This window comes from Rhinoderma darwinii, chromosome 9 (genome assembly GCF_050947455.1).
Source record: "Rhinoderma darwinii isolate aRhiDar2 chromosome 9, aRhiDar2.hap1, whole genome shotgun sequence".
NCBI classification, from domain to species: Eukaryota; Metazoa; Chordata; class Amphibia; order Anura; family Rhinodermatidae; genus Rhinoderma; species Rhinoderma darwinii.
This window is the reverse complement of record NC_134695.1, coordinates 12,876,836-12,903,700: the sequence shown is the minus strand read 5'-3', so window position 1 is coordinate 12,903,700 and position 26,865 is coordinate 12,876,836. Positions and strand designations below refer to the sequence as shown.

General features: G+C 43.0%; 1 protein-coding gene across 1 annotated transcript in view; it reads right to left on the bottom strand.

Moving 5' to 3' along the window:
• LOC142660260 (uncharacterized) overlaps positions 1 to 26,865 on the bottom strand; it is a 148,859-nt gene that overhangs the window by 119,258 nt on the left and 2,736 nt on the right. Inside the window, exons 2-5 of the mRNA XM_075836850.1 lie at positions 10,039 to 10,160; positions 9,820 to 9,889; positions 7,989 to 8,058; positions 7,825 to 7,883 (exon numbers count right to left, since the gene is read on the bottom strand). Coding sequence (XP_075692965.1) covers positions 7,825 to 7,883; positions 7,989 to 8,058; positions 9,820 to 9,889; positions 10,039 to 10,160 — 321 coding nt within the window. The remainder of the gene's footprint in view (positions 1 to 7,824; positions 7,884 to 7,988; positions 8,059 to 9,819; positions 9,890 to 10,038; positions 10,161 to 26,865) is intronic.

Here is a 26,865-nt window from a genome sequence, read left to right as displayed (position 1 = left end):
TGGTCTTCCCACCAGCCCAAGTAAAGGTTGGCATAACTGGGCGCACAGGGCAGTCCCTCTAGTCTGGTGGAACATTTGTCCCCCAAACAGAAAGATATTTTTGGTAAGAATAAAATTTAGTAGGCGGAGTTTTAGTTCGTTATGGGCTTTAAATTGTATACCTCGTGTTTCCAAAAAACATTGTACAGCTTCACAACCTTGATGATGAGGTATAGAGCTGTACAAGGATTCTACGTCCAAGCTTGCAAGCATAGCTTGGGAGGGATTTCTATCCCCTCAAGTCTTTTGAGAATGTCTGTGTAATGATGGGGGTAGGGAAACGGACAAGTGAGCCCTAATCTACCCGCCACTCTGTCCCTGCCTACTTGCAACGACCCACCCTAGGCGACGGGGTACAACTGGGCGACGGTCCCTACGCTCAGTAAGTGCACGAGACAAACAGACAAGGGTACACAAGGCTAAGGGAAATGGGGCAGTTGCCCACGGCAACACCGTGAGCAACAAGAGTGGTGAACGAGCCGAGTCAAACCAGGAGTGCACGAGGTACCAAACGCAGAGCAGGAGAGTAGTCAGTAAGCCAGGGTCAGTATGGAGCAGGATCAAATAGTAGAAGCTGTAGCTGGGCCAGGAAACCACATGCAAAGAATCACAAGCAAAGGAGGAACAGGAAAGGCAGGTATAAATAGACAGAGGGCGGGAGCTAGCTCTGTCTGGCCAGGCTGCGATAGGCTCTCCCACTCCTAAGCCTGCCATCCTGAGTGGTGGAAGATGGAGTCAGTCTCAGAGACATAGACTCAGGTGCAGACTGATTACCTATGGGCGTTTACACAGAAGTTGTGCCTGACAGATCCTTTACAGTACTTCCCCTTTTATGAGGGGCCACCGGACCCTTTCTATGTGGACCTGGTTTATTGGGGAAACGAATGTGGAACTTCCTGACCAATACCCCAGCGTGAACATCCCGGGCGGGTACCCAAGTCCTCTCCTCAGGCCCGTATCCTCTCCAATGGACCAGGTACTGGAGGGAGCCTTGGACCATCTTGCTGTCCACAATCTTGGCCACCTCGAATTCCACCCTCTCAGGGGTGAGAACGGGAGCAGGAGGTTTCCTCGAGGGAGCCAAGGACGGAGAGCAGCGTTTAAGGAGGGAGGCATGAAACACGTCGTGTATTCGAAAAGATGGGGGCAACTCCAGTCGGAAGGAGACAGGATTGAGGACTTCAATGACCTTATACGGCCCAATAAAATGGGGAGCAAACTTCTTGGACGGGACCTTAAGGCGCAAGTTCCTAGACGATAACCACACCAGATCCCCGACCATAAACAAGGGGTTAGCAGAACGTCTTCTATCAGCCTGAGTTTTTTGTATGCTCTGGGACGCCTCTAGGTTCTTCCGAACCTGGGCCCAGACAGTGCACAGTTCCCGATGAACGACCTCTACCTCGGCATTGCTGGAACTACCAGGTGAAATGGAGGAGAACCGTGGATTAAACCCAAAATTACAGAAAAAGGGGAGACCCCTGACGAGTAACTGACCCGGTTATTAAGGGAAAATTCGGCGAGGGGAATGAATTAGACCCAATCATATTGACAGTCAGAGATAAAACACCTTAAATATTGTTCTAGAGATTGATTAGTCCTCTCAGTTTGGCCATTAGTTTCAGGATGGAAGGCAGAGGAGAAGGACAGATCAATCTCCAACTTTTTACAGAAGGCTCTCCAAAACAATGAAACAAATTGTACCCCTCGTTCCGAAACAATATTGACAGGGACCCCATGGAGACGCAGGATGTGTTTGACAAACAAGGTAGCTAACGTCTTGGCATTGGGTAGTTTCTTTAGGGGCACAAAGTGGCACATCTTACTGAAGCGGTCTACTACAACCCACACCACCGACTTGCCTTGAGATGGAGGCAAATCGGTGATAAAATCCATGGAGATATGGGTCCAAGGTCTCTGGGGAATGGGCAAAGAATGTAGTAAGCCCACTGGTCGGGACCTGGGAGTCTTGGACCTAGCACAAACCTCACAAGCGGCGACGTAGGCCTTAACGTCTTTAGGCAACCCAGGCCACCAATAGTTTCTGGCAATGAGGTGTTTGGTACCCAGGACGCCTGGATGACCAGATAGTGCGGAGTCATGATTTTCCCTAAGTACCCTTAGCCGGAATTGCAGGGGAACAAACAGCTTGTCCTCAGGAAGGTTCCCGGGAGCTGAACCTTGGTCAGCCGCAATTTCAGAGACTAAATCAGAATCAATAGAAGAAATGATTATGCCAGGAGGCAAAATACAAGCAGGATCTTCCTCCGAAGGAGGGCTGGCCATGAAGATACGCGACAGTGCATCGGCCTTAATATTTTTAGACCCAGCCCTATAGGTAACCAAAAAGTTGAATCTGGTAAAAAATAGCGCCCATCGAGCTTGTCTCGGGTTTAGCCTCCGGGCCGATTCTAGGAAAACCAGATTCTTGTGGTCGGTAAGGACCGTTACCTGGTGCCTAGCCCCCTCCAGGAAGTGGAGCCACTCTTCAAATGCCCATTTAATGGCTAAGAGTTCGCGGTTGCCAATATCATAGTTACTCTCAGTGGGCGAAAACTTCCTGGAGAAGTAGGCACAGGGACGGAGATGGGTGAGGGACCTGGTACCCTGGGACAAGACAGCCCCCACTCCCACCTTGGATGCGTCAACTTCCACGATAAATGGCTCCATTTGGTTGGGCTGAACCAGCACCGGGGCCGAGATAAAGCACTTCTTAAGGACCTCAAAAGCCTGGACAGCCTCAGGAGGCCAGTGGAGGAGATCAGCACCTTTGCGAGTGAGGTCCGTAAGAGGCTTAGCGATGACCGAGAAGTTAGCAATAAATCTCCTGTAATAATTAGCGAACCCCAAGAAACACTGTAACGCCTTCAGGGAGGCAGGTTGGACCCATTCCGCCACAGCCTGGACCTTGGCGGGGTCCATGCGGAATTCATGAGGAGTGAGGATTTGACCCAAAAATGGTATCTCCTGTACCCCAAACACACATTTTTCGCTTTTCGCAAACAGTTTGTTTTCCCGAAGGACCTGGAGCACCTTCCTGACATGCTCAATGTGGGAGGACCAGTCCTTGGAAAACACCAGTATGTCATCAAGGTACACTACAAGAAATACCCCCAGGTAATCTCTTAAAATCTCATTTATGAAATTCTGGAAGACCGCAGGAGCATTACACAACCCAAAGGGCATGACGAGGTATTCGAAATTACCTTCGGGCGTGTTAAACGCAGTCTTCCACTCATCCCCCTCTTTGATGCGGATAAGGTTATACACCCCCCGTAGATCAAACTTAGAGAACCATTGGGCCACCTGAACCTGATTAAAGAGATCAGGAATCAAAGGAAGGGGATACTGGTTCCTTACAGTGACCTTATTCAAGTTATGGTAATCAATGCATGGCCTAAGATCACCATCCTTCTTCCCTACGAAGAAGAAGCCAGCACCTACAGGAGAAGTAGAGGGGCGAATGAAACCCTTGACCAGGCATTCCTGGATATACTCTCTCATGGCTTCACGTTCGGGACAAGAAAGATTAAATATCCTACCCTTAGGGAGCTTAGCTCCTGGTACCAATTCGATAGCGCAATCGTATTCCCTATGAGGAGGTAACACTTCGGAGGCCTCCTTAGAGAAAACATCAGCGAAGTCCTGAACAAACTCAGGTAGCGTGTTCACCTCCTCAGGGGGAGGAATAGAATTAACAGAAAAACATGACGTCAAGCATTCATTACCCCATTTGGTAAGCTCCCCAGTATTCCAGTCAAACGTGGGATTATGCAACTGCAACCAGGGAAGGCCTAAAACCAAATCGGACGATAATCCCTGCATCAACAGTACAGAGCACTGCTCCAAATGCATGGAGCCAACAAGGAGTTCAAAAACAGGGGTATGCTGTGTAAAATAACCATTAGCAAGAGGAGCGGAGTCGATACCCACTACCGGTACAGGTTTAGGCAAATCAATCAAAGGCATAGCTAGAGACATAGCAAATTCCACAGACATGATATTAGTAGAAGACCCTGAATCCACGAAGGCACTGCCGGTCGCAGACCTACCACCAAAAGAGACCTGAAGGGAAGCAAGATTTTATTACGTTTCATATTTACGGGAAATACCTGTGCGCCCAAGTGACCTCCCCGATGATCACTTAGGCGCGGAAGTTTTCCGGCTGCTTATTCTTACGCCTAGGACAGGTGTTCACTTGATGCTTGTCATCCCCACAATAGAAGCAGAGACCATTCTTCCTGCGGAACTCTCTACGTTGTCGGGGGGACACAGAGGCCCCGCGTTGCATAGGTACCTCCGAGTCTTCCGTGGAAGAGCGAAGCAACGGGACCTCGGGAGGCATCATGGGGGAGTCAGAGGGGAAAACACAAAAACGTTCAAGTTGTCGTTCCCTGAGACGTCGGTCAAGTCGTACCGCTAAAGCCATAACCTGGTCTAGGGAGTCAGAAGAGGGATAGCTAACTAGCAGGTCTTTCAGGGAGTTCGACAGACCCAACCTAAACTGGCACCTTAAGGCAGGGTCATTCCACCGAGAAGCTACGCACCACTTCCTAAAGTCAGAACAATACTCCTCAACAGGTCTCTTACCCTGACGTAAGGTCACCAGCTGACTCTCGGCAAAGGCAGTCCTGTCAGTCTCGTCATAAATGAGTCCGAGAGCAGAAAAGAAACGATCAACGGAGGAAAGTTCAGGGGCGTCAGGAGCCAAGGAGAAGGCCCACTCTTGGGGCCCTTCCTGGAGCCGGGACATAATTATACCCACCCGCTGGCTCTCAGAACCTGAGGAGTGAGGCTTTAAGCGAAAGTAGAGCCTACAACTCTCCCAAAAGGAGAGAAAAGTCCTCCGGTCCCCTGAGAACCGGTCAGGCAACTTGAGGTGGGGTTCAAGAGGTGAGGTGAGGGGCACTACCATGGTAGCGTCAGGCTGGTTGACCCTCTGAGCCAGGCCCTGGACCTGTAGGGAGAGGCCCTGCATTTGCTGGGCCAGGGTCTCAAGGGGGTCCATAGTAGTGTCAGGGACCAGGGTAGACTAGGTATATGGCTTGTGATTATGTAATGATGGGGGTAGGGAAACGGACAAGTGAGCCCTAATCTACCCGCCACTCTGTCCCTGCCTACTTGCAACGACCCGCCCTAGGCGATGGGGTACAACTGGGCGGCGGTCCCTACGCTCAGTAAGTGCACGAGACAAACAGACAAGGGTACACAAGGCTAAGGGAAATGGGGCAGTTGCCCACGGCAACACCGTGAGCAACAAGAGTGGTGAACGAGCCGAGTCAAACCAGGAGTGCACGAGGTACCAAACGCAGAGCAGGAGAGTAGTCAGTAAGCCAGGGTCAGTATGGAGCAGGATCAAATAGTAGAAGCTGTAGCTGGGCCAGGAAACCACACGAGAAGAATCACAAGCAAAGGAGGAACAGGAAAGGCAGGTATAAATAGACAGAGGGCGGGAGCTAGCTCCGTCTGGCCAGGCTGCGATAGGCTCTCCCACTCCTAAGCCTGCCATCCTGAGTGGTGGAAGATGGAGTCAGTCTCAGAGACATAGACTCAGGTGCAGACTGATTACCTATGGGCGTATACACAGAAGTTGTGCCTGGCAGATCCTTTACAGTCTGTAGTGTCCCTGACGTATGAATGGAGTGCCTGAATGAATTTACGTAGAACATTAGCTACATAGACACTGATGTTCTGTGTAAGGCAGTCTATCCCAGACACTATTGGCCTTCCTTTCAAGGGGGTCGTGCCTTTGTGTACTTTGGGGACACTATAAAAAGTGGGAATCAGTGGATTATTTGGATGCATAAAGTCAAATTCATGTTTGCTAATGGGTTTATCTCCCATAGCTTTGCATAAGATAGCTTGAAGTTTCTTCACATTGTCGCATATAGGATTATTTGTCAGTTTCTGCTAGCTATTTCTATCGTGTAATATGCGTTGGCACATTATTTTTTATGTCGATTTGTCCATAACCACTAGGTTCCCCCCCTTATCGGCTGCTTTTAGGATAACTGATTTGTCTTTTTCTAGCTTTATTAAGGTGGAGATCTCCTGTGTTGTAAGATTATTTTTGTACTGATATAGACCTGAGTTGGTTCCTAGTTGTTCTATCTCCTTGGTTACAAGTTCAACGAATAGGTCAATATTGTGTGTTTCTCCTCAGACCTGGTACCTTTTTTTTAAGGTTAGTGAAGGGACCCTCACCCACAGTTACCTCACTTTCTTGAAGGAGGCCCATTAAATTCAAGAAGTCAGAGTAATCCGTCTCCTCAATACCCAAATCCCTACACTGTTTGAGGTTATGATTTTTATAAAATTGAACCCACTGAAGTTTGCGTGCAAACAAATGTAAGTCCTTAATCCAGTCCAAAAATTTTCAAACCTAGTGGTAGGGACATAGGATAAGCCTTTAGTCAGTAGCCTAATATCTTCATCTGTTAGAGCCTTTTGGGAAATGTTAATAATTTGCATCTTGTCAGAGCTAGGTTCCTTATTATTAACTGCATGGGTACCCATTTCATTCCCAGTTGGTATATTTGTAATAACATGAGACCTTAGCGCTGTTGTGTGGCCCTAGTCCTTAGAGCATAATTTGTAAGCGGGTAACTGGTCCCTAAAAAATCCCTGTTACCAGTATTGCCTCTCCTTGCGCATCTCCCACTTCCCCGTTGTGGTCCCCTATAAGAGGCACCATCCTGAAGGTATTAATGACTACATATCCTATACTAGCTTTAGTTAACATTATACTTCACCCAGTCTGTTTATCTTAATCTCTGAGGGGAGGCGGCACTACGCCGCACTATGATTGGTTGACCTGGACGCGACCCCTCCTACTTGGGGGTAACTGGCATTACGTGCTGGGTCCTTTCCATTGGTCCATTCCAATATGCACATGTTGGGGGAGTGCCCTCCACCTTATAAGATGGAGTGTATGGCCACCAACAGTGGCTAGCTTACTATGTCCACGTTGCAGCACGATTTGTTGCATTCAGAGCATTAGATTGATTGCTGTAGGCCCCTGAAGATTTGCGGCAGAAATAGATAACAAAGAAACGCGTAGGGCTAATAGTGGGTAGGATAGGAATAAAGGGTCTTAGCACTTGAACAATATTCCTTGCACCAAACTTGAATGTGCCGGACTTGGATTGAATTTATTTACCCTGTGCAGATCTCTATAGTTGTGGTTATTGGACTCCACCTATATCTCTGATATTCTATGTCCAGTTTACAAACATATACAAAAACAAATAAAAATATATAGCTACTAAGATACAAACTGGATATGAATATGTGATATGTTGCTTTTTTAGCATCATTACCTACCACACTAGATAAATTTATTTTGTGTCAATGCAAAGTGCGAAAGCACTGAACACATATTCTTGATATATTGTATCATTTATCTTATATAAGCGGACATATCTACGATACAAACATTGGCAGTGAAGCGTTGACTGCCAAGTTATATATCCCCTGAACGACTCAGTGAAAATATCTTGTGGATTTGCCATAAATATCCGAGATGGGAATACCTCTTTAAGCACCTTTTAATGGTGGCTTCAGGCGGCTAGCACGCTATGTATTAAAACTATGCCTATTTAGTGGATTAGTGTATCAGAAAACAAAGCACCAAAGATATATTAAGAAATTAGTCTGAACAGAATTTTTAACCTGTTCAATAAAAAAATAAAATGGTGGTACAGGACATAAATGTACTTTAAGGTTAGAAACAAAGTCCTGACTGCTGACTACTATCTGTTTCGCTCTGATCTAGCCTTTAGTTACCTGAACAGCAGCTCCAAGCATCAGTGATATCATTTTCTCCATCTCTTGCTGGGAGGAATCTAAATGAGCAAGTAATATATATTGTGTAAGTATTCACATACTACTGGTAATTCAGAGTTATGTTTATTATGTTCCATCCTGGGACTGGCAGCATTCCAGCTGACCTGAGACTGGCTCCTGCGAGATAACATGTGTGTCTGGAAGTGGCATCAGGATCAATTGCTGGAGTTCATCCTAGAACAGATCAGAATATACTGATTTTATTTCTTGATAATGTACAGTACAACTATAAGGGTATATTAAAACGGCTTATTTTCGGCCGTTTTTCGGGCCGTAAACGGCCGAAAAATCGGAAGCTAAATGCCTCCAAACATCTGTCCATTGATTTCAAACGGCCACATAAAAAAAAAACGCCCGTGAAAAAGAAGTGACTGTCACTTCTTGAGCCGTTTTTGGAGCCGATTTTCATTGACGCTATAGAAAAACAGCTCCAAAAACGGCCGTAAAAAAAACGCAGCGAAAAACGCAAGTTTGCTTCAAAAACTTCTGAAAATCAGGAGCTGTTTTCCCATGAAAACAGCTCCGTATTTTAAGATATTTTTTGCTAAGCATGTGAACATACCCTAAGGGCCAGTTCACACAGAGTTTTTTTACGCATTTTTTGACGAAGAAACCGGGTTGGAAAATGCGCCAAATAACGGCTGAAAATGCCTCCCATTAATTTCAATGGGAGGCGGAGACGTTTTTTCCCGCGAGTGGAAAAACCATTTTGCGGGAAAAATAAGAAACATGCCCTATCTTCGGCCCTTTATGTCTCTGGCCTTCCATTAACATCACCGAGAGGAAGAGAAAGCGTATTTTGCTGCGTTATTTGCCCACAGTGCTCAACGGCTGCGGGCGAAAACGCAGTGAAAAACGCCGTGAAAAACGCGGCAAACGGCGTTCCAGACGGAATTTTGAGGCAGAATTTTCTGCCTGCAAAAAACTCAGTGTGAACATAGCCTAAGGGTATGTGCATACACAAACTCAAAAATGACTGAAAATCTGGAGCTGTTTTTTCAAGGGAAAACAGCTCCTGATTTTCAGACTTTTTTAAGCAACTCGCGTTTTTCCAGGCGTTTTTAATGGTAATTTTTGGAGTTGTTTTTCTAAAGAGTCAATGAAATATGGCTCCAAAAACGGCTGGAGAAGTGACATGCACGTCTTTTTCACTGCCTTTTTTTACACGGATGTTTTGAAAAATGGCCGCGTAAAAAACACCCCGCCGTAACAGAACGCCATTTTTCCCATTGAATCAATGGGCAGATGTTTGGAGGCATTCTGCTACCAATTTTTCAGCCGTTTAAGGCCCGAAAAACAGCCGAAAATAAGTTGTGTGAACATACTCTTAGCGTATGATATTGCAGTATAGAACTGTATTAAACAAAGATTCCATGTGCTTCATATATTTGCTATAGTCCAGATTATGTCCGTTTCCCTCCACCATACCCTTGCTTTTAGAAAGCAAATTTTAGCTTGACAACCTAGTTTTAATGGTTGTTAAACATAATCTGAAGCAACCAGGGGATGTTCTGGCCTTTCTGCTGCTTGGTGCGGACTGCGCAATGTGGTATAATGCTCAAATCACCCAATAGACGATGCACCCTCGGATGCCACAGTACTCCAATAAGGGTTTGAACTACTGTGCCATCATGAGACAGCAACATGAGTACCTCTATAATAGTGTAAGCCACAGGGCTCCCATAACAATGTCAGCCAGGGTGCCCATATCTGCACTAACCACAGTGCCACAACAAGAAACATGTTGTTCTGTCCTTCTCTATCAGAAAGTCAGTGTGCAACCAATCGACAGGTCTTAAACCCTCCTGTCTAAAGTTGGGGATTGTGAGGACACAAATAAAAGGGGGGCTCAAATTTGATTTTTGCCAAAATGCACCTCACCCTCCCAACTACAACCCTCCTATTTATGTTTATATTCCACATTCATCCAGTTACCTGGTAATAAGATCTCAGTCTCATTTTCAGGCCATGGAGATCCACATTTCCATGGTATGGACGAGAGTCACTAATAAAGAGACAATTATTGTTAGTAATTTTGGATACAGAGCTACCTTGTACTGGCACAGTACATTATACTGCAATAAATTCACATATAAATCTTATAGATCCATTTCTGCATTGCATAGACAAAAACATTGTGCCCACTTCTCTTACATATAACTCATGATGTAGTGCAGAGCACATCCTGTAGTCAATTGAAGGTATTCTCTCAGGGGATCTTTCATAGGGGATAGTGGTCCACAGTCAAATGCCCGAGTTTGCTCAAAGGTTCGGATCTGAGGATTAAAAAAAAGATTAAATGGTAATTAATTGCTCATTATTTAGATAAAAATAACAACAAATTAACATTATTTATGCATACCATACTGCTATGAGGCTGGAGCCTTGGGTTGTTTTTCCAGTTTTTCATTGTGTTGCTTTGAGTTCTCTCATATACATAAACGTAAAATTAGAGTTGAATTTCAGCAACTCTAATTCTGGCAGAACTGGCGAGTCCATAAATTGAAATAGACAGTCATTCATCTGCAGGCGTATTGTATGGCTGGCTGCAACTTCCCCTGGTGATAAGGCCTTATTCACACGAACGTGTCCGTTTTGCATGAAAAAAAACGCTGTGTTTTGCCCGCGCAAAAGTTCAGTGTGGCATCTGTATATGGTGCATGGCTGCGTGATTTTCGCGCAGCCGGCATCATTATGACACTCTGTTTTTATGTTACGAAACAGTAAAGAAGGAGGGGCTCTTATGTTTCCCTTCACTTCTTTAACAACTGTAGCGCGAATCACGCGCGTCACCTGGAAGTGCTTCCGTGTGCCATGCGCGATTTGCACGCACCCATTGACTTCAATGGGTGCGTGGTGCGCGAAACATGGGCAAGTATAGGACATGTCGTGAGTTTTACGCAGTGCTCACACGCTGCGTAAAAATCACTGACAGTCTGAACGTCCCCATAGCCTAACATAGGTCCGTGCGACGCGCGTGATTTTCACGAGCGTATCACAGACGTAATATATGTTAGTGTGAATAAGGCCTAACAGCTGATTTCAGAAACTGGACCCAGCCAATATGTTTTTTCCCTTTCAGGATCTAAGAAGCTAAACTTGAAGGCATTGTTCACATAAACAACACCATGTAAACGTGTAAAAAACGCTAGTACTTTTGTAAAGCACTTTTTAAACTACAGGCGTTTCTTTGATGTGTTTTGTGCGCGTTTTCAGTGTGTTTTTTAGGCACCTAATTAGGACTCCCATTGACCAAGGGAATTAGGCACGTTTTCGGCATGTTTTACGCACCAAAGAATTGACCTGATGCTTCTTTTTTTACGCGACGCGTTTTTAAATACACCCGCGTAAAAGAACGCATTGTATGCACTACCAATGCACTTTCCCATTAACCCCTTCCCGCTGCAGCCACTTTTGACCTTCCTAACCGAGCCTTATTTTTTAGATCTGACATGTGTCAATTTTTGTGGTAATAACTTTGGAATGCTTTTACCTATCCAGGCGATTCTGAGAATGTTTTCTCATGACACCTTGGACTTTAAGTTAGTGGTAAAATTTGGTTGATACATTCAGTATTTAATTTTGAAAAACACTAAAATGTAGCGAAAAATTTCAAAAATGATCATTTTTCTACATGTAAATGTATCTGCTTGTAAGAGGCAGTTATACCACACAAAATAGTTATTTCTCTGTGCACAATGCAAATAAATATATATAATTTTGACAATGTGATTTTCTGTTTTGTTTTTTTTATATAATCTATCTCTCACTGGTAAAATTAACCTAGCCTAAAAATTCTAGACTGTTCATGTCTTTGACTGTGGGCAAACTTACAAAATCAGCAAGGGATCAAATACTTATTTCCTTCACTGTATATACATATATACATATACGTTTATATATATGTGCATATATATATATATACACACACATATATATATACATACATATATATATATATATATATATATATATATATATACAGTCCAGGGTGGATGAACACAGCACTCCAAATGCAACAAATCAGGCCATGTGCTCGTTACCTGGGGGTGAATCAATTCCCCAATATCCAGATAGAGAGAAATGTAGAGCGTAGTAACGGCACCAGGACTTCAAGATGGATGAAAGCAAAAGTGGATTTATTTCACCTCAACACAGCAACGTTTCGGTTCAACAGGAACCTTGAGAAAGGTTCCTGTTGAACCGAAACGTTGCTGTGTTGAGGTGAAATAAATCCACTTTTGCTTTCATCCATCTTGAAGTCCTGGTGCCGTTACTACGCTCTACATTTCTCTCTCTATATATATATATATATATATATATATATATATATACATATATATATATATATATATATATATAAAGAAAACATAGGACAAGTAGCAGCACCAGGACTTCAAGATTGATTAAAAATGGTTGATTTAACCGGTTAAAGGAACAGTGTCATCACAAAAAAAAATTTCATATGTTAAAGATGTTAGTGCTTTATTAAAAACGTTTATATTTATTTGTGTGTTTGTGTTTTACTTTTTCTTATTTTTACACTTTTTCTTCCCTATGGGGGCTGCCATTTTTTGTTCCATTTCTGTATGTGTCGATTAACGACACATACAGACATGGAATACGGCAGCCACAGTCCCATAGGGACTGCGAACGGCTCCCGTCCCATCCACTTCTGTGTACGCCGTCTGTGTGGGAACGGCGCATGCGCCGTTCCCACACAGTCCAATTTGAAATTGGCGCCGTCCGGCGCCATTTTCCTGTGGATCGGAAGTCGCGGCCGGACAGTAAGATTACTACTTCCGGTCGCGGCTTCCGGACTTGTGCACTTGGACCAGCGGCAGCAGATGGAGCGGACGGACCGGAGGGAGCCGCGGCGGCAGGAGCAGGTAAGAGATTTCAATGTATGTTCGTGTTTGTGTACGTTTACTACTGTATGTAAACCTACTACACTGTGTGTTAGCTCAAAAAATGGCGACACACAGTGTAGGAGGTTAGACCGTTCAAACCCCTCGTTTATCCCGGCACTAGCCAGGATAAAGGAGGGGGGGATGCTGAGAGCTCACTAGAGCGAGGGCTTTTTACCCAATTTTGCAATGCTGCAATTTTGGGAATAGCTCCATCTAGTGACCAGCAATGGGAAATATTATAAATTAGAATCTAATTTATAATATTTCCTGACTCGTGAAAAAAATAAAAAAAATTTGAACAATGTTTAATCACCTACACACTAAATGTTTAATTAAAAAAAAACAAACATGTTTTTCTGGCAACACATTCCCTTTAAGGACTAGGCTGTTTTACGGCTAAATGACCAGAGCAAATTTGACAATTTTGCTATGCGCTTCTTTAGATGACTATAACTCTGCAGGTGAATAAAGTTCATCTTTGAATTTCACACTCTTTTTAAAGGACGGATAGGGCTTTGTTTTAGTGGCATTTGTAAGTATATATAATTTTTATTTTTTTCTCTAAAGTGGGCAAAATTGGAAAAAAATGCAAGAATTTAGCAATTGCGTCAGTTTATGATAGCATTTTTCACACACGGTATAGACCACGGACAAAATTAATCTCCTTTCACATTATTCCACTTCTCCCGTGCATGGGGATACCAAATATGTGTGCCTTATTCACTGTGCGGGCATGTGCCAGGGCTTGGCAAAAAAGGAGGCTTTTTGGCCTTTTCGGTCCAGGAATTTTGCATTTGATTTTATAGCCTCATACGGTTTTCTGGGGGGCGTAATGCTGCTGAAACATTAGAATCACCCCATAAATGACTTCATTCACACAAGTAGACCCCACAAGGTTTCCTTCAAGGGGTTTATCATATTGTTAGCAAGTCCAGTTTTCTTCTGAAAGTTTCTTGAATAAGATGGAACAAAAAAAAGTCAGCTATTTTTTAGCAAATGCGTCAGTTTAGGCTAGTATTTTTCACACACGGTATAGACCACGGCCAAAATTCATCTCCTTTCACATTCTTCCACTTCTCCCGTGCATGGGGATACCAAATATGTGTGCCTTATTCACTGTGCGGGCATGTGCCAGGGCTTTGCATAAAAGGAGGCTTTTTGGTCCAGGAATTCTGCATTTGATTTTATAGCAGCGTACTGTTTTCTTGGGGGCGTAATGCTGCTGAAACATTAGAATCACCCCATAAATGACTTCATTCACACAAGTAGACCCCACAAGGTTTCCTTCAAAGGGTTTATCATATTTTTAGACAGTCCAGTTTTCTTCTGAAAGTTTCTTGAATAAGATGGAACAAAATAAAATTAGCTTTTTTTTTAACAAATGCGTCAGTTTATGCTAGCTTTTTCACACACAAAATGGACCACGGACAAAATTCATCGCATTTCACATTCTTCCACTTCTCCTGTGCATGGGGATACCAAATATGTGTGCTTTATTCACGGGCATGTGCCAGGGCTTGGCATAAAAGGAGGCTTTTTGGCCTTTTCGGTCCAGGAATTCTGCACTTGACTTTATAGCAGCATACTGTTTTCTGGGGGGCCTAATGCTGCTGAAAGATTAGAATCACCCCATAAATTACTTCATTCACGCAAGTAGACCCCACAAGGTTTCCTTCAAGGGGTTTATCATATTTTTAGACAGTCCAGTTTTCTTCTGAAAGTTTCTTGAATAAGATGGATCAAAATAAAATTAGCAATTTTTTAGCAAATGCGTCAGTTTATACCAGCATTTTTCACACACGGCATAGACCACGGCCAAAATTAATCTCCTTTCACATTCTTCCACTTCTCCTGTGCATGGGGATACCAAATATGTGTGCCTTATTTATCACATAGAGAAGTAGGAGGGCGGACGATAGAAGAAGCTTATTTCACAAATCGCTTTTTTTCAAAGCTGGTTTTACAAAACGCAACAGAGTTTCTATAACACTTCCAAAATATCTGCTCTTGAAGCAGAAATCCCAAAATATTCATCTAGGGGTATAATGGGAATTTATTTTTTTGGGTTTTCTAAAATAAGAAATTGCAGGTTTATGCAAATGGAGCTCTCCAGCAGATGAACTTTAGAGAATATGCAAACATGACATCCACCCCCCACCCATTCCCTCCCTCACCCTTGGAGTAAAATCAGGGGAGAAATAAAAACGTAATGTAGGGCAAATATATTTTCAACTAATTAACTAAAATCTAATAATGTAGAACAGTGTGGTATTTTTTAAAACATGGCTCAATGCACAGGCCTGGTTGCGAGGGACATGAGGGACAGAAATATCGGGAATCTTTGCAGTGCCCGTCTTTTCTGCAGACGCGGCACTTTTTCTGGGGGTTGCTTCTAGTTGCTGTTGGGGGAATTCGACTGATGAAGTGTCTTTCAGTCAGTCGCGTGACATCCTCAGACTGGGGGCATTCTCGGGTGTCCTGAACATCAAAAATGAGGCCTTCATAATTTTTTCCTGGAAATCCAGGTATGTGTCTCTGCCTCTGTTTTTTTTGTAGAGCACAAATGAGTTGTGGATTGCCACCTGTAACAAATAAATGGCCACTTTTTTGTACCAGGTTTTAGTTTTGCGTTTTACTAAATAGGGCTGTAAATCCTGGTCGCTTAAAGGGAATGTGTTGCCAGAAAAACATGTTTTTTTTAAAAAAATTAAACATTTAGTGTGTGGGTGATTAAACATTGTTCAAATTTTTTTTATTTTTTTCACGAGTCAGGAAATAGTCAGGAAATATTATAAATTAATTCTAATTTATAATACTACCCATTTTTGGTCACTAGATGGAGCTATTCCCAAAATTGCAGCATTGCAACATTGGGTTAAAAGCCCTCGCTCTAGTGAGCTCTCAGCATCCCCCCCTCCTTTATCCTGGCTAGTGCCGGGATAAACGAGGGGTTTGAACGGTGTAACCTCCTACACTGTGTGTCGCCATTTTTTGAGCTAACACACAGTGTAGTAGGTTTACATACAGTAGTAAACACACACAAACACGAACATACATTGAAATCTCTTACCTGCTCCTGCCGGCGCGGCCCCCTCCGGCCCGTCCGCTCCGTTTGCTGCCGCTGGTCCAAGTGCACAAATCCGGAAGCCGCGACCGGAAGTAGTAATATTACTGTCCGGCCGCGACTGCCGTATTCCATGTCTGTATGTGTCGTTAATCGACACAGACAGAAATGGAACAAAAAATGGCAGCCCCCATAGGGAAGAAAAAGTGTAAAAATAAGAAAAAGTAAAACACAAACACACAAATAAATATAAACGTTTTTAATAAAGCACTAACATCTTGAACATATGAAAATTTTTTTGGGTGATGACACTGTTCCTTTAAATCCACCCCCCCCCCATGTACTTGTTATATTCAGACACGCTCACTGGTTTGTGCTTGTCCGATGTTGCCCCTCTTTCCCTCACTGCCACTGTACCTGCGGTATGAATCGTGCTTAGCACATACACATCTTTGCGATCCCTGAACTTGACCGCCAGCAATTCTTCAGATGCATAAGCACAGGAGTCCCCCTTTACCATGCGCTTCCCCACTAATTGCTGTGGAAAACCAATTCTGTTTTTGCGCATGGTACCACATGCCCCAGTCCTTGTAGCATGCAAATGCCTAAACAGGGGCACACTGGAATAAAAATTATCACAGTACAGGTGGTACCCCTTGTGAAGCAGAGGCTGCATTATCTCCCACACGATCTTACTGCTGGTGGAAAGATCAGGGGGGCATCCAGGAACATTTATTGTGCGGTCCCGCCCTTCATAAATCCTGAAGGCGGTGGTATATCCTGACCCGCTTTCACACAATTTGTAGAGCTTAACGCCATATCTTGCCCTTTCGGAAGGTAGATATTGGCGAAAGCTAAGTCTGCCATGAAAGTTGAGGAGGGATTCGTCCACACTTACATTCTGCTCAGGGGTGTAAAGTTGCAGAAATAAATTATTCAGGAAATTTATTAGCGGTCTTATTTTGAACAACCGATCCCGGTTTGCATCGGTACTTAGGGGGGCCTGTGCGTTGTCATTGAAGTGGAGGAACCTCATTATTGTCTCATAACGAGACCTGGGCATTACTGCAGAATATACTGGGGTGGCTTGGGCGGGTCTTCTTGACCAGTAAGACCTAATGGAGGGCTTTTTGACAATACCCATATTTAGGGTGAGCCCCAAAAAATTTTTTAATTCCTGCTAATTGGTGGGCGTCCAATCTCTGGCATGGGTGGATGAAGGTTTCTGCCTTATATATTGAGTGGCATATAAATTTGTTTCGTGGACAATCTGATTTAGGATGTCGTCCGTTATAAATAAATGGAAGTAATCCATTTGGACAAAATTTGTATTGTCCACGGTTATGCCAGGAGTGGCAGTAAATCCGTGGATTCTAGGCCCAAAAGATGGGGCAGGTGCCCATACAAGAGCCTGGACTGGAGGGACCAGGCAGTCCCGTGCTACAGCGCTACTTGGCCCTGCGCTTTCATGTTCTGCAGTTTCAACTGCGTCAGGGATAACGTCCCCTGAAGATGAACCTGAAGTGATGCTGTCATCGTCACTACCTAAAACAGGTTCCATCTCGGACACCATCTCTGATGCGGTCTCCGACTCAGACCACAGCATGGCGTATGCCTCCTCGGCGCTAAACAACTTCCTCGCCATAACGTCACTAACACTAACACTAACTAAACAAATTTTTTTTTTTTTTTTTATAAAACACACAAACTAACTGGTATATAGATCTACACTACCGCTAACAAAAAAATAAACCGCTATTGCTATATATATTATATATATGTGGATATATATATAATTATATACTCCCTACCTGCCTATTCTAATAGAATAAAAGAAAGAAAGGTAGATAGATAGATAGAAAAAAAGATAGATGGATAGATAGATTTCTATCTATCTATACAATCTATCTATACAGAGAATGTTTTATAGTGTAACTGTATTTTTTTGTAACTGTAACTGTATTCTTCTGGCAGCAATTCTCCCGAGTCTCTTCTTCTCCTCAAACTGAAACAATGTTTGAGGAGAAGAAAAGAGGCAGGAGATTTGCTGCCAGAAAAGTAAAAATAAAACAAATGTGGTCGCTGTGATAGGTTTTCACACCGACCACATGTTCAGGGACCATCAGATTGGTCCCTGATACTCTGCCCAGTGCCAAGAGCTGTTGGTAACAGCGTGGGCACAGGGCTGTGTGCACGCAATCGCGTGCACACTGTTTTATATGCAGAAATGCATGTGATCGCTGTGATTGGTTGTCACAGTGATCACATGTTCAGGGGCCAAAAGATTGGCCCCTGACATTCTGCCCAGTGCCCATGGCTGTTAGCAGCAGCCAGGGCATAGAGCTGTGTGCACGCGATCGCGCGTGCACAGTCTCTGAAGTGCCGCCGTAAATAGTCTATACGGCGGACTTCAGAGACCCTGACCGCTGGCCGTATAAATACGGCCAACGGTCGGGAACCTGTTAATCACCACAAAGTAAACGACGTTTCGGTTCACACCTGAACCTTTCTCAAGCAAATACAAGGGCCCAGTGCCAAGTATAAATAGGAAGTACTTACAATGTTTGATAAGTTGATAATAAACATACATTTCATAATAAATAGAAGAAATACAAGTTGGGGAATTGATTCATCATCTGGTAACGTACATATGGCCTGGTTTTCAGATTTTTTTTGGAGTACTGTGTTCATCTTTATTTGCTCTACACATATATATATATATATATATATATATATATATATATAAATATATATATATATATATATATATACACAGGTGAACTCTTCTCTTGCGTGAAGCATGGCAGCCAATACAAAGCCCATAGCGGGTGACAACCAAACCTCATGCCCTAATGCCTAAGCAGTCGACTGTACAGAGGCATATGGAGTCCCTGCAACTCCATACTATATGTTTATTCTTTCCTAGAATTCAAGAGTCCGATGGAACATGCCACAATTATATATTGTAAAACACTGGGTAAAACTGCTACTGAAAAATATTGGTGGACAGTACATTTACCTTTAGCAACCAGTGCCAGGCAGCTGCTGCCAAGGAAAATAAAATTATAGGATGCATCAAAAGTGGCATAGATGCTCATGACAGAACATAGTTTGGCCTCTATACAACTCACTAGTCAGACCACACATGGAATATTGTGTCAAATTGTGGGCACCTGTGTATAAGAAGGACACGGCTGAACTAGCACAGGTGCAAAGAAGGGCAACCAAGGTAATAAAGGGAATGGGTGGATTGCAGTACCAAGAAAGGTCATCAAACTTGGGGCAGTTTAGTTTATAAAAAAAGATGGCTTAGTGGTGAATTACAATATACAATTATATAATTGGACAGTACAGAAATCTTTCTAATGATATTTTTACACGTTGGCCTGTAACAAGGACAAGGGGGCATCCTCTACATCTAGAGGAAAAAAGTTTCACTATCATCACAGATGGGATTCTTTACTGTAAGAGCAGTGAGACTATGGAATCTGCCACAGGATGTTGTGATGGTTGATTCTTTGAACAAGTTCAAGAAGGGCCTTGATGCCTTTCTTGAAAAATGTAATGTTACAGTTTCTGGAAATGGGACTTTGATCCCAGGATTTATTCTGATAGCCATATTTGGAGTCAGTTAGGATTTTTTTCCCCCTAATGTGGCAACTGGCATCAAACTCATGGGGGTTTTTGCCTTCCTTTGGATTAACAGGGTAGGATTATAGGTTGGACTTGATGGACCGGTGTCTTTTTTCAACCTCATCAACTATGTCACTATGAAACATTGGATGGTGTCTTCCATAACTTAGAACAGTCTTCTCTAACCTGGGGCTCTCCAGCTGTTGTGAAACTACATCTCCCAGCGTTACTTAGAAGAAACATAAGGATCATCGTGTTACTAATTACATAGGATAGTCATTGTCTGAATCAAGCATTTTCATGTGATTCAACCATAGCACCAATTATGTAATTTCTCAGTATGGGGCTGCGATCTGATGTGACTGACTCGTTCGTAGATTGTGTACACACAATGCTGCATTAGTCACATTGTTGATGATTAGCTTCTGGTGACACAATCCAAGGGAAAATGAGGAAGGTACACAGATGGAGAGATAATCCGATGCCCTGTATTATGGCTGACTTGAGGTGAACGTACATTGTTATGTTATTTCACAACATCCTATGGTCTTTGTACAGTATAATCTGCAGGGAAAGCACAAGAGAAAGAAAGAGTCAGAAACTATCAATAAATATAAATGCCAAATGGCATAGAAAAATATATATTTTATTGGACAATACAAGTAACACGATTAAAAATAGACTACAAATCAAAAAAGACTGTATATCTCCAAAAGTATGGGAGAGGAACATGGGTCATAAAGGTAAAACAATACAAACAGCAGTTTATGTCAGTAGTTGTTAGTTTGTAGCAGTGGTTCTAAACAATTTGCAAACGATAGATACAGAAAAAGCAAAGGTTAATTATAACCATACACAATAACGGTACATATCAGCAAAAAGCGATTGGTCTAGTAACAGGCATGAAAAAGATAAGGAACCTAATAGTTAGGCATAGAGAAACTCAGTACGACCAAACCTGCTGTCTAAATAGACATAAGTGTTTAGCAACTAAACCTATCGCAAGTTTAGAATAGTAAATGTATCAATCAATGATCGTATGTTTAAAGATTGCAAAGGAAGCACCGCTAGTACTGACCCATATCGTTCCAGGAATATGGTGACTCCCAGAAGTGGGGTCTCTCCGATATGGGTCAGTACTAGCGGTGCTTCCTTTGCAATCTTTAAACATACGATCATTGATTGATACATTTACTATTCTAAACTTGCGATAGGTTTAGTTGCTAAACACTTATGTCTATTTAGACAGCAGGTTTGGTCGTACTGAGTTTCTCTATGCCTAACTATTAGGTTCCTTATCTTTTTCATGCCTGTTACTAGACCAATCGCTTTTTGCTGATATGTACCGTTATTGTGTATGGTTATAATTAACCTTTGCTTTTTCTGTATCTATCGTTTGCAAATTGTTTAGAACCACTGCTACAAACTAACAACTACTGACATAAACTGCTGTTTGTATTGTTTTACCTTTATGACCCATGTTCCTCTCCCATACTTTTGGAGATATACAGTCTTTTTTGATTTGTAGTCTATTTTTAATCGTGTTACTTGTATTGTCCAATAAAATATATATTTTTCTATGCCATTTGGCATTTATATTTATTGATAGTTTCTGACTCTTTCTTTCTCTTGTGCTTTATCTGATATTTGGAGTTTCTATCATTACTGGGGAGTCGAATAAATGTAACCGCACTTGCTGGCGACTTAACCCATAGACTGTATAGTCCCATGAGACATATGTTTGACATAATCTGCAGGGAGAAGTCAAGCGCCTTGTACAGCACTTTTAAAGTTAATTATAATTGTTTTCAGCAACATATGTCCCACCATGATATAGGCATATAACGAATGGAAGTAGAATTTCTTAAAAAAAAAAAAATTCCTATGTCGTGACATACTATATAGTTATATAGTTACTTAAGTTCCAAACGATATATATCCGTCAAGTTCAGCCTTCTTCAGATCCAATTATTTGATCAAGATAAAGGCAAAACAAAACTCCCTGGGTGGGTATAACCCAACATCACCTCACGGGGGGATTTTCTGCAAGAAAAGTTCCCTGGATAAAATTTAACTGAATGTAAATTATACACAATTTGCTGAAATTCAGCTTTCAGGATTTTAACCACTGATCTTCTACTCTCCTGACATTTATCCACTGATATGTCACTATATACTTGCATTTGCTTCCATTGACCAGAATATGAGGTGTTTATACATATGTACACATTGCACATCCAAGTGGCAGCAGCAGATTGTGGCAAATCGCTGTTATTCCTTATAATGGTGTTTTTAATTATTGCACATTATGATTATAGTGATGATAGCGAAACATTTCTAAACAGTTCAGATATTTTTTCCCCAAATGTAAATGAGCTTTTTCTCTATTTACATCTCATTTACACTGTGATTTTTTGATTGGAGCAAAAATCACTGGCAAGTCCTTTTTATAATCTAAATAAGTCCAAAATGTGCTGATTAATTCATTTGGATATAAGATATATTTCTATAACCGTTTGAGCTCTTTTCTTCTAATACAAAGCTCCAAGTTCCATGCAGGCATGGAGTTAAATGATAAAATAATTGCAGCCTGCAGTCACCACTAGAGGAAGCGTAGAAGCTTGCTCCATATATTTATACATTGAACTCAATATTAAAACAGTATGCACTAAGCTCCTAAACTCCCCCTAGTGGTGGCTGCACACAGTCAGAAATTATTGTTTAACTATAAATGTTTATGCAGAGAATATGAAACTCTGTTTCAGAATCTTTTAACCACTATAAGGCTGGGTTCACACGAGCACATTAACGTCCGTAATGGACGGACGTATTTCGGCCGGAAGTCCCGGACCGAACTCAGTGCAGGGAGCCGGGCTCCTAGCATCATAGTTATGTACGATGCTAGGAGTCCCTGCCTCTCCGTGGAACTACTGTCCCGTACTGAAAACATGATTACAGTACGGGACAGTTGTCCTGCAGCGAGGCAGGGACTCCTAGCATCGTACATAACTATGATGCTAAGAGCCCGGCTCCCTGCACTGTGTTCAGTTCGGTACTTGCGGCCGAAATACGTCCGTCAATTACGGACGTAATTAGTGTGTGTGCACATACCCTAATGATGTAAAAAAAATATTTAGCACATAATGCTGGACCTAAAAAGGACATGGTGTGTGTTAAAAGGTGGTTATTCACTGTGAGATGGATACACATTAAATAAAGGCTGGATGATCCCACCAAACCTAATGTTTATGGGGGCAGCCTAATTGTCTACTGATGTCTTTTGTTGGGGCAAAGAGGGATCTAGTATTCTGGATTTTAATATGCATGATCCTTTGTTTCTCTGGGAGATAAGCACTGCCAGAAATGTCTGGCGTTGGCTTATTTCACTATCTTGATCCAAGTATGCATGTCTACGGGCTAGTCAGGAAGATAGCTGTATGCCAAAGTACAGCTGTCTTGTGTGTATGGCCAGCAAAGGAGAGTGTGAACCTACGCAGGGTTTTACGCAACATTAAATAATTAAGACTGTGGGAAAGCTTGCCCAAAGAGATGCTACTCTTTCCCCTACAAATTATTGACATAATTGTAGAGGCATTGTAGGGCCTTCTTTTGCAACCACAGGGGTGTGTGGGGGCATGAACCACCAGTGCTGCCACTGCTTCATTAACCGTACTAATGATTGTAAAGAGCTACACATGGAAACTTGTTTTATGTTTTGTGGTTAGTTCTTTAGTTTTACTACATAGACTCTGGCAAACGAATATGAAAGGCTGTGGAAAGTGTGAATATAATGCTCAGAAAGCCTACAATACAACGGTTTGCAGGAATAGCATACATCTAAATGAGCCATGCATCAGGTGTTTAGGTTTGTAAGGCCTCTTGCACACGGCCATATTACAGCTAATAGGGCTGCCATTCTGGTGCATGAGGCCTTATCTGTCCAACAGAAAAATGGTAGCATGCTCCATAGGATGCTGTATGTACAGAGATATTCTCATATAGAAGATGTTATCCAGAACTGGTTGTTAAAATAACAGACTGTTTGCGGAACCAGGATAGCGGGATCTCGATACAATTCCTCTGCACTCAATTCCTTAGGATGTGAATACAATTGAGCAGTTTAACTAGCTCTGGCAAGGTAAGGGAACTATCAATTCTTGACCCCGCCATTCATACCACCTGCGTCGAACCGCTGGAAAAGGTCAGAAGAAGAAAGGCCTGCATCGCTAAAGGACAGGAGAACAGGGACAGGTGAGTATTTAATGTTTATATTTTTAGGGGGCACTGTTTGTGTGCCACTTTCTACATGGGACATTGTGTGGCACTATCTACAGGGGGCACTGTATGTGGCACTTTACACAGGGGAACTGTGTGTAGCATTTTATACATGGGGCATTGTGTGACAATGACTACAGAGGTCACTACATGTGGCACTATCTACAGGGAGAACTACGTGTGGCACTTTATACAGGGGGAAGTGTGTGGCATTACCTATAGGGGCATTGTGTAAGGAACTATCTACAGGGGGCATTGTGTAAGGAACTATTTACAGGGGGCATTGTTTGTGGCACTTTCTACAGTGGGCTTTTTAAAGTGGGCACTGTGTGTGGCCCTATATACAAGGGCACTATGTGTTGCACTATCTACAGGGGGCACTTTGTCTGTCACTTTCTACGGGGGGCACTGTGTGACACTATCTACAGGTGGCACTGTGTGGGACTATCCATAGAGGGCACTGTGTGGCAATTTATTCAGGGGCACAGCGTGTGGTACTATTTTTAAGGGAGACTGTGTGTGTGGGACTCGATTGTATTGGGCTAAGAGTGTGGCAGGAATATTCAGGGATATAGTGTATGGTGCTATTATATTCAGTGGCACAGTGTGTGGCTCCATGAGGTCTTAGTTTATAGGTGCAGATGTGTTGGAAAAATTGGAGGCCGAAGGCATCTTAGGAGCAAACTCTACAGAGAGGAGTCGTGACCCGCGCAAAGTCATCATGAAGGTCTGGACAGTGAGCCATGAATGGAAATGTTTATTCTCCCTTAGTACTGTATCATCTGAAGCGAGATGATGGTTGGTAGCATTCTTTTGTGCTATACAGCACTCCCAGCATATCCTTACCATTGTTCAGGCCATACTGGGAGCTGTAGTTTGACATGGTATAAACCTATATGGCAAGGGCTAACCTGAATTTGAAAATGATCGCTGTCCTGAGCTGTATTTGTTTACTGAGCTTGGTTCTGGTTGTGTAGTTATGTACCGAGCTTGGTTCTGGCGCTGTATACAGTGCATTCAGAAAGTCTTCAGACCCTTTCACTTTTATTACATTTTGTTACTTTGAAGACTTATGCGAAAATTGAAAAAAATAAAAGTTTTTCCCATTATTGTGCACTAAATACCCCATAATGACAAAGTGAAAATAGAATTTTAGACATTTTTGCAATTTTATTAAAAATAAAACTGAAAATTTCAGATGGACAGACCCTTTGCTATGACACTTGAAATTTAGCTCTGGGGGCCTTTCATTTCTCTAGATTATCTTTGAAATGTTTCTACACCTTGATTGGAGTCCACAGTGGTAAATTAATTTGAATGGACATGATTTGGAAAGACACACTCCTGTCTATATAAGGTCTCACAGCTGACAGTGCATATCAGAGCAAAGATCAAGCCATGAGTAGGAAAGAATTGCCTGTTGAGCTCAGAGACAGGATTGTGTGGAGGCACAGATCGGGAGAAGGGTACAACAAAAATTATGCTGCATCCCAAGAGCACAGTGGTTTCCATAATTCTTAAATGGAAGAAGTTTGGAACAACCAGGACTCTTTCTAGAGCTGGCTGCCCCACAAAACTAAGTATTCGGGGGAGAAGGACCATGGTAAGAGAGGTGAGTAAGAACCCAATGGTCAATCGGGCTGATATCCTGTGTGCAGATAGGAAAAACTTCCAGAAGGTCAACCATCACTGCAGCACACCACCAATCTGGGCTTTATGGCAGAGTGGCCAGAAAGAAGCTGCTTCTCAGTAAAAGACATGTGAAAGCCCGCTGGGAGTTTGCAAAGAAGCACCTAAAGGACTGAGAGAAACAAGATTCTTTGGTCTGATAAAACAAGATCGAACTTTTTGGCCTCAATTCTAAGCGTCATGTCTGGAGGAAACAAGGCACTGCTCATCACCTGCCCAATACCATCCCTACAGTGAAGCACGGTGGTGGCAGCATCATGCTGCTAGAGTGTTTTGCAGCGGCTGGGACTGGTCAGGGTTGAGGGGAAAATGAATGGAGCAAAGTGCAAAGATAATCTTAATGAAAATATGAGCCAGAGAGCTCTGGACCTTAGACTGTACTGAAGGTTCATCTTCCAACAAGACAATGACCCTAAGCACACAGCATAGATGACACAGGATTGGCTTAGTGACAACTTTGTGAATGTCCTTGAGTGACCCAGCCAGAGCCCTGACTTGAATCCAATCGGATATCTCTGGAGAGACCCGAAAATGGCCGCCCACCGACGGTCCCCATCCAACCTGACAGAGCTTGTGAGCGATTGACTGCGGTATTTAAGGTGTTAAACGGGCAGAATCAAAGTGATTTTTGATTCCACCCTTAACAGTGAGGTGTCGGCTGTATAACCCGTGAGCCGCTCCATACTTCCCCTTAACGGCTACCGCGTACTAGTACGTGGTATGTCGTTAAGTGGTTAAAAGCTAGGTAAACCTTTGAAATGCAAAAACTTTTTTTTTTAATAAGAAGGTGTATCAGTGTGTTTTGTGTACCTTTTTATTTAAAAAAGTAACTTTTTTTTAGATACAGCTGCTATGTATTCTTTATACAGAGTGTAATGCTGATGGTCACCGACCACCGCCGTCCTACCTCCCCTGGCGGCCACTAGCCTCTCATCTTTCAATGCCAGCATCTCCCTCCTCCTCCCAGGGGACGTCAGCGTGTGTTGCTTCCTGGTCCCCGCTCCAGTAGGGTGAGCATGCTCTGGTGATCTCTTAAGGGGCCAGCACGCGCACTATTTAAAGTTTCTCTAGCCTATGCCTGTACTCACTGAGATATATAATCTGGCCTGCCCTCTTTCTCTATGCCTGAATAATGTTGTGTCTTTCCTATGCTTGTCTTGCAAATGGTTTCTTAGCTGTATCCTGAATCTCGTATCCAGTATCTGTGTCTAGTTCTAGTCCGAGTGTCCGAGACAACTTCACCATCTGAGTCCAGTGCCCGTGCCAAGCCGAGACTTCGAGGCGACTTCCCCATCTGTGTCCGGTGCCCATGCCAAGTCCAGTGTCTGAGACTACTGCTGCCCCTATATGCCCTGCTGCCCCTTATATAACCTGCTGCCTCCTATATACCCTGCTGTCCCTTATATACCC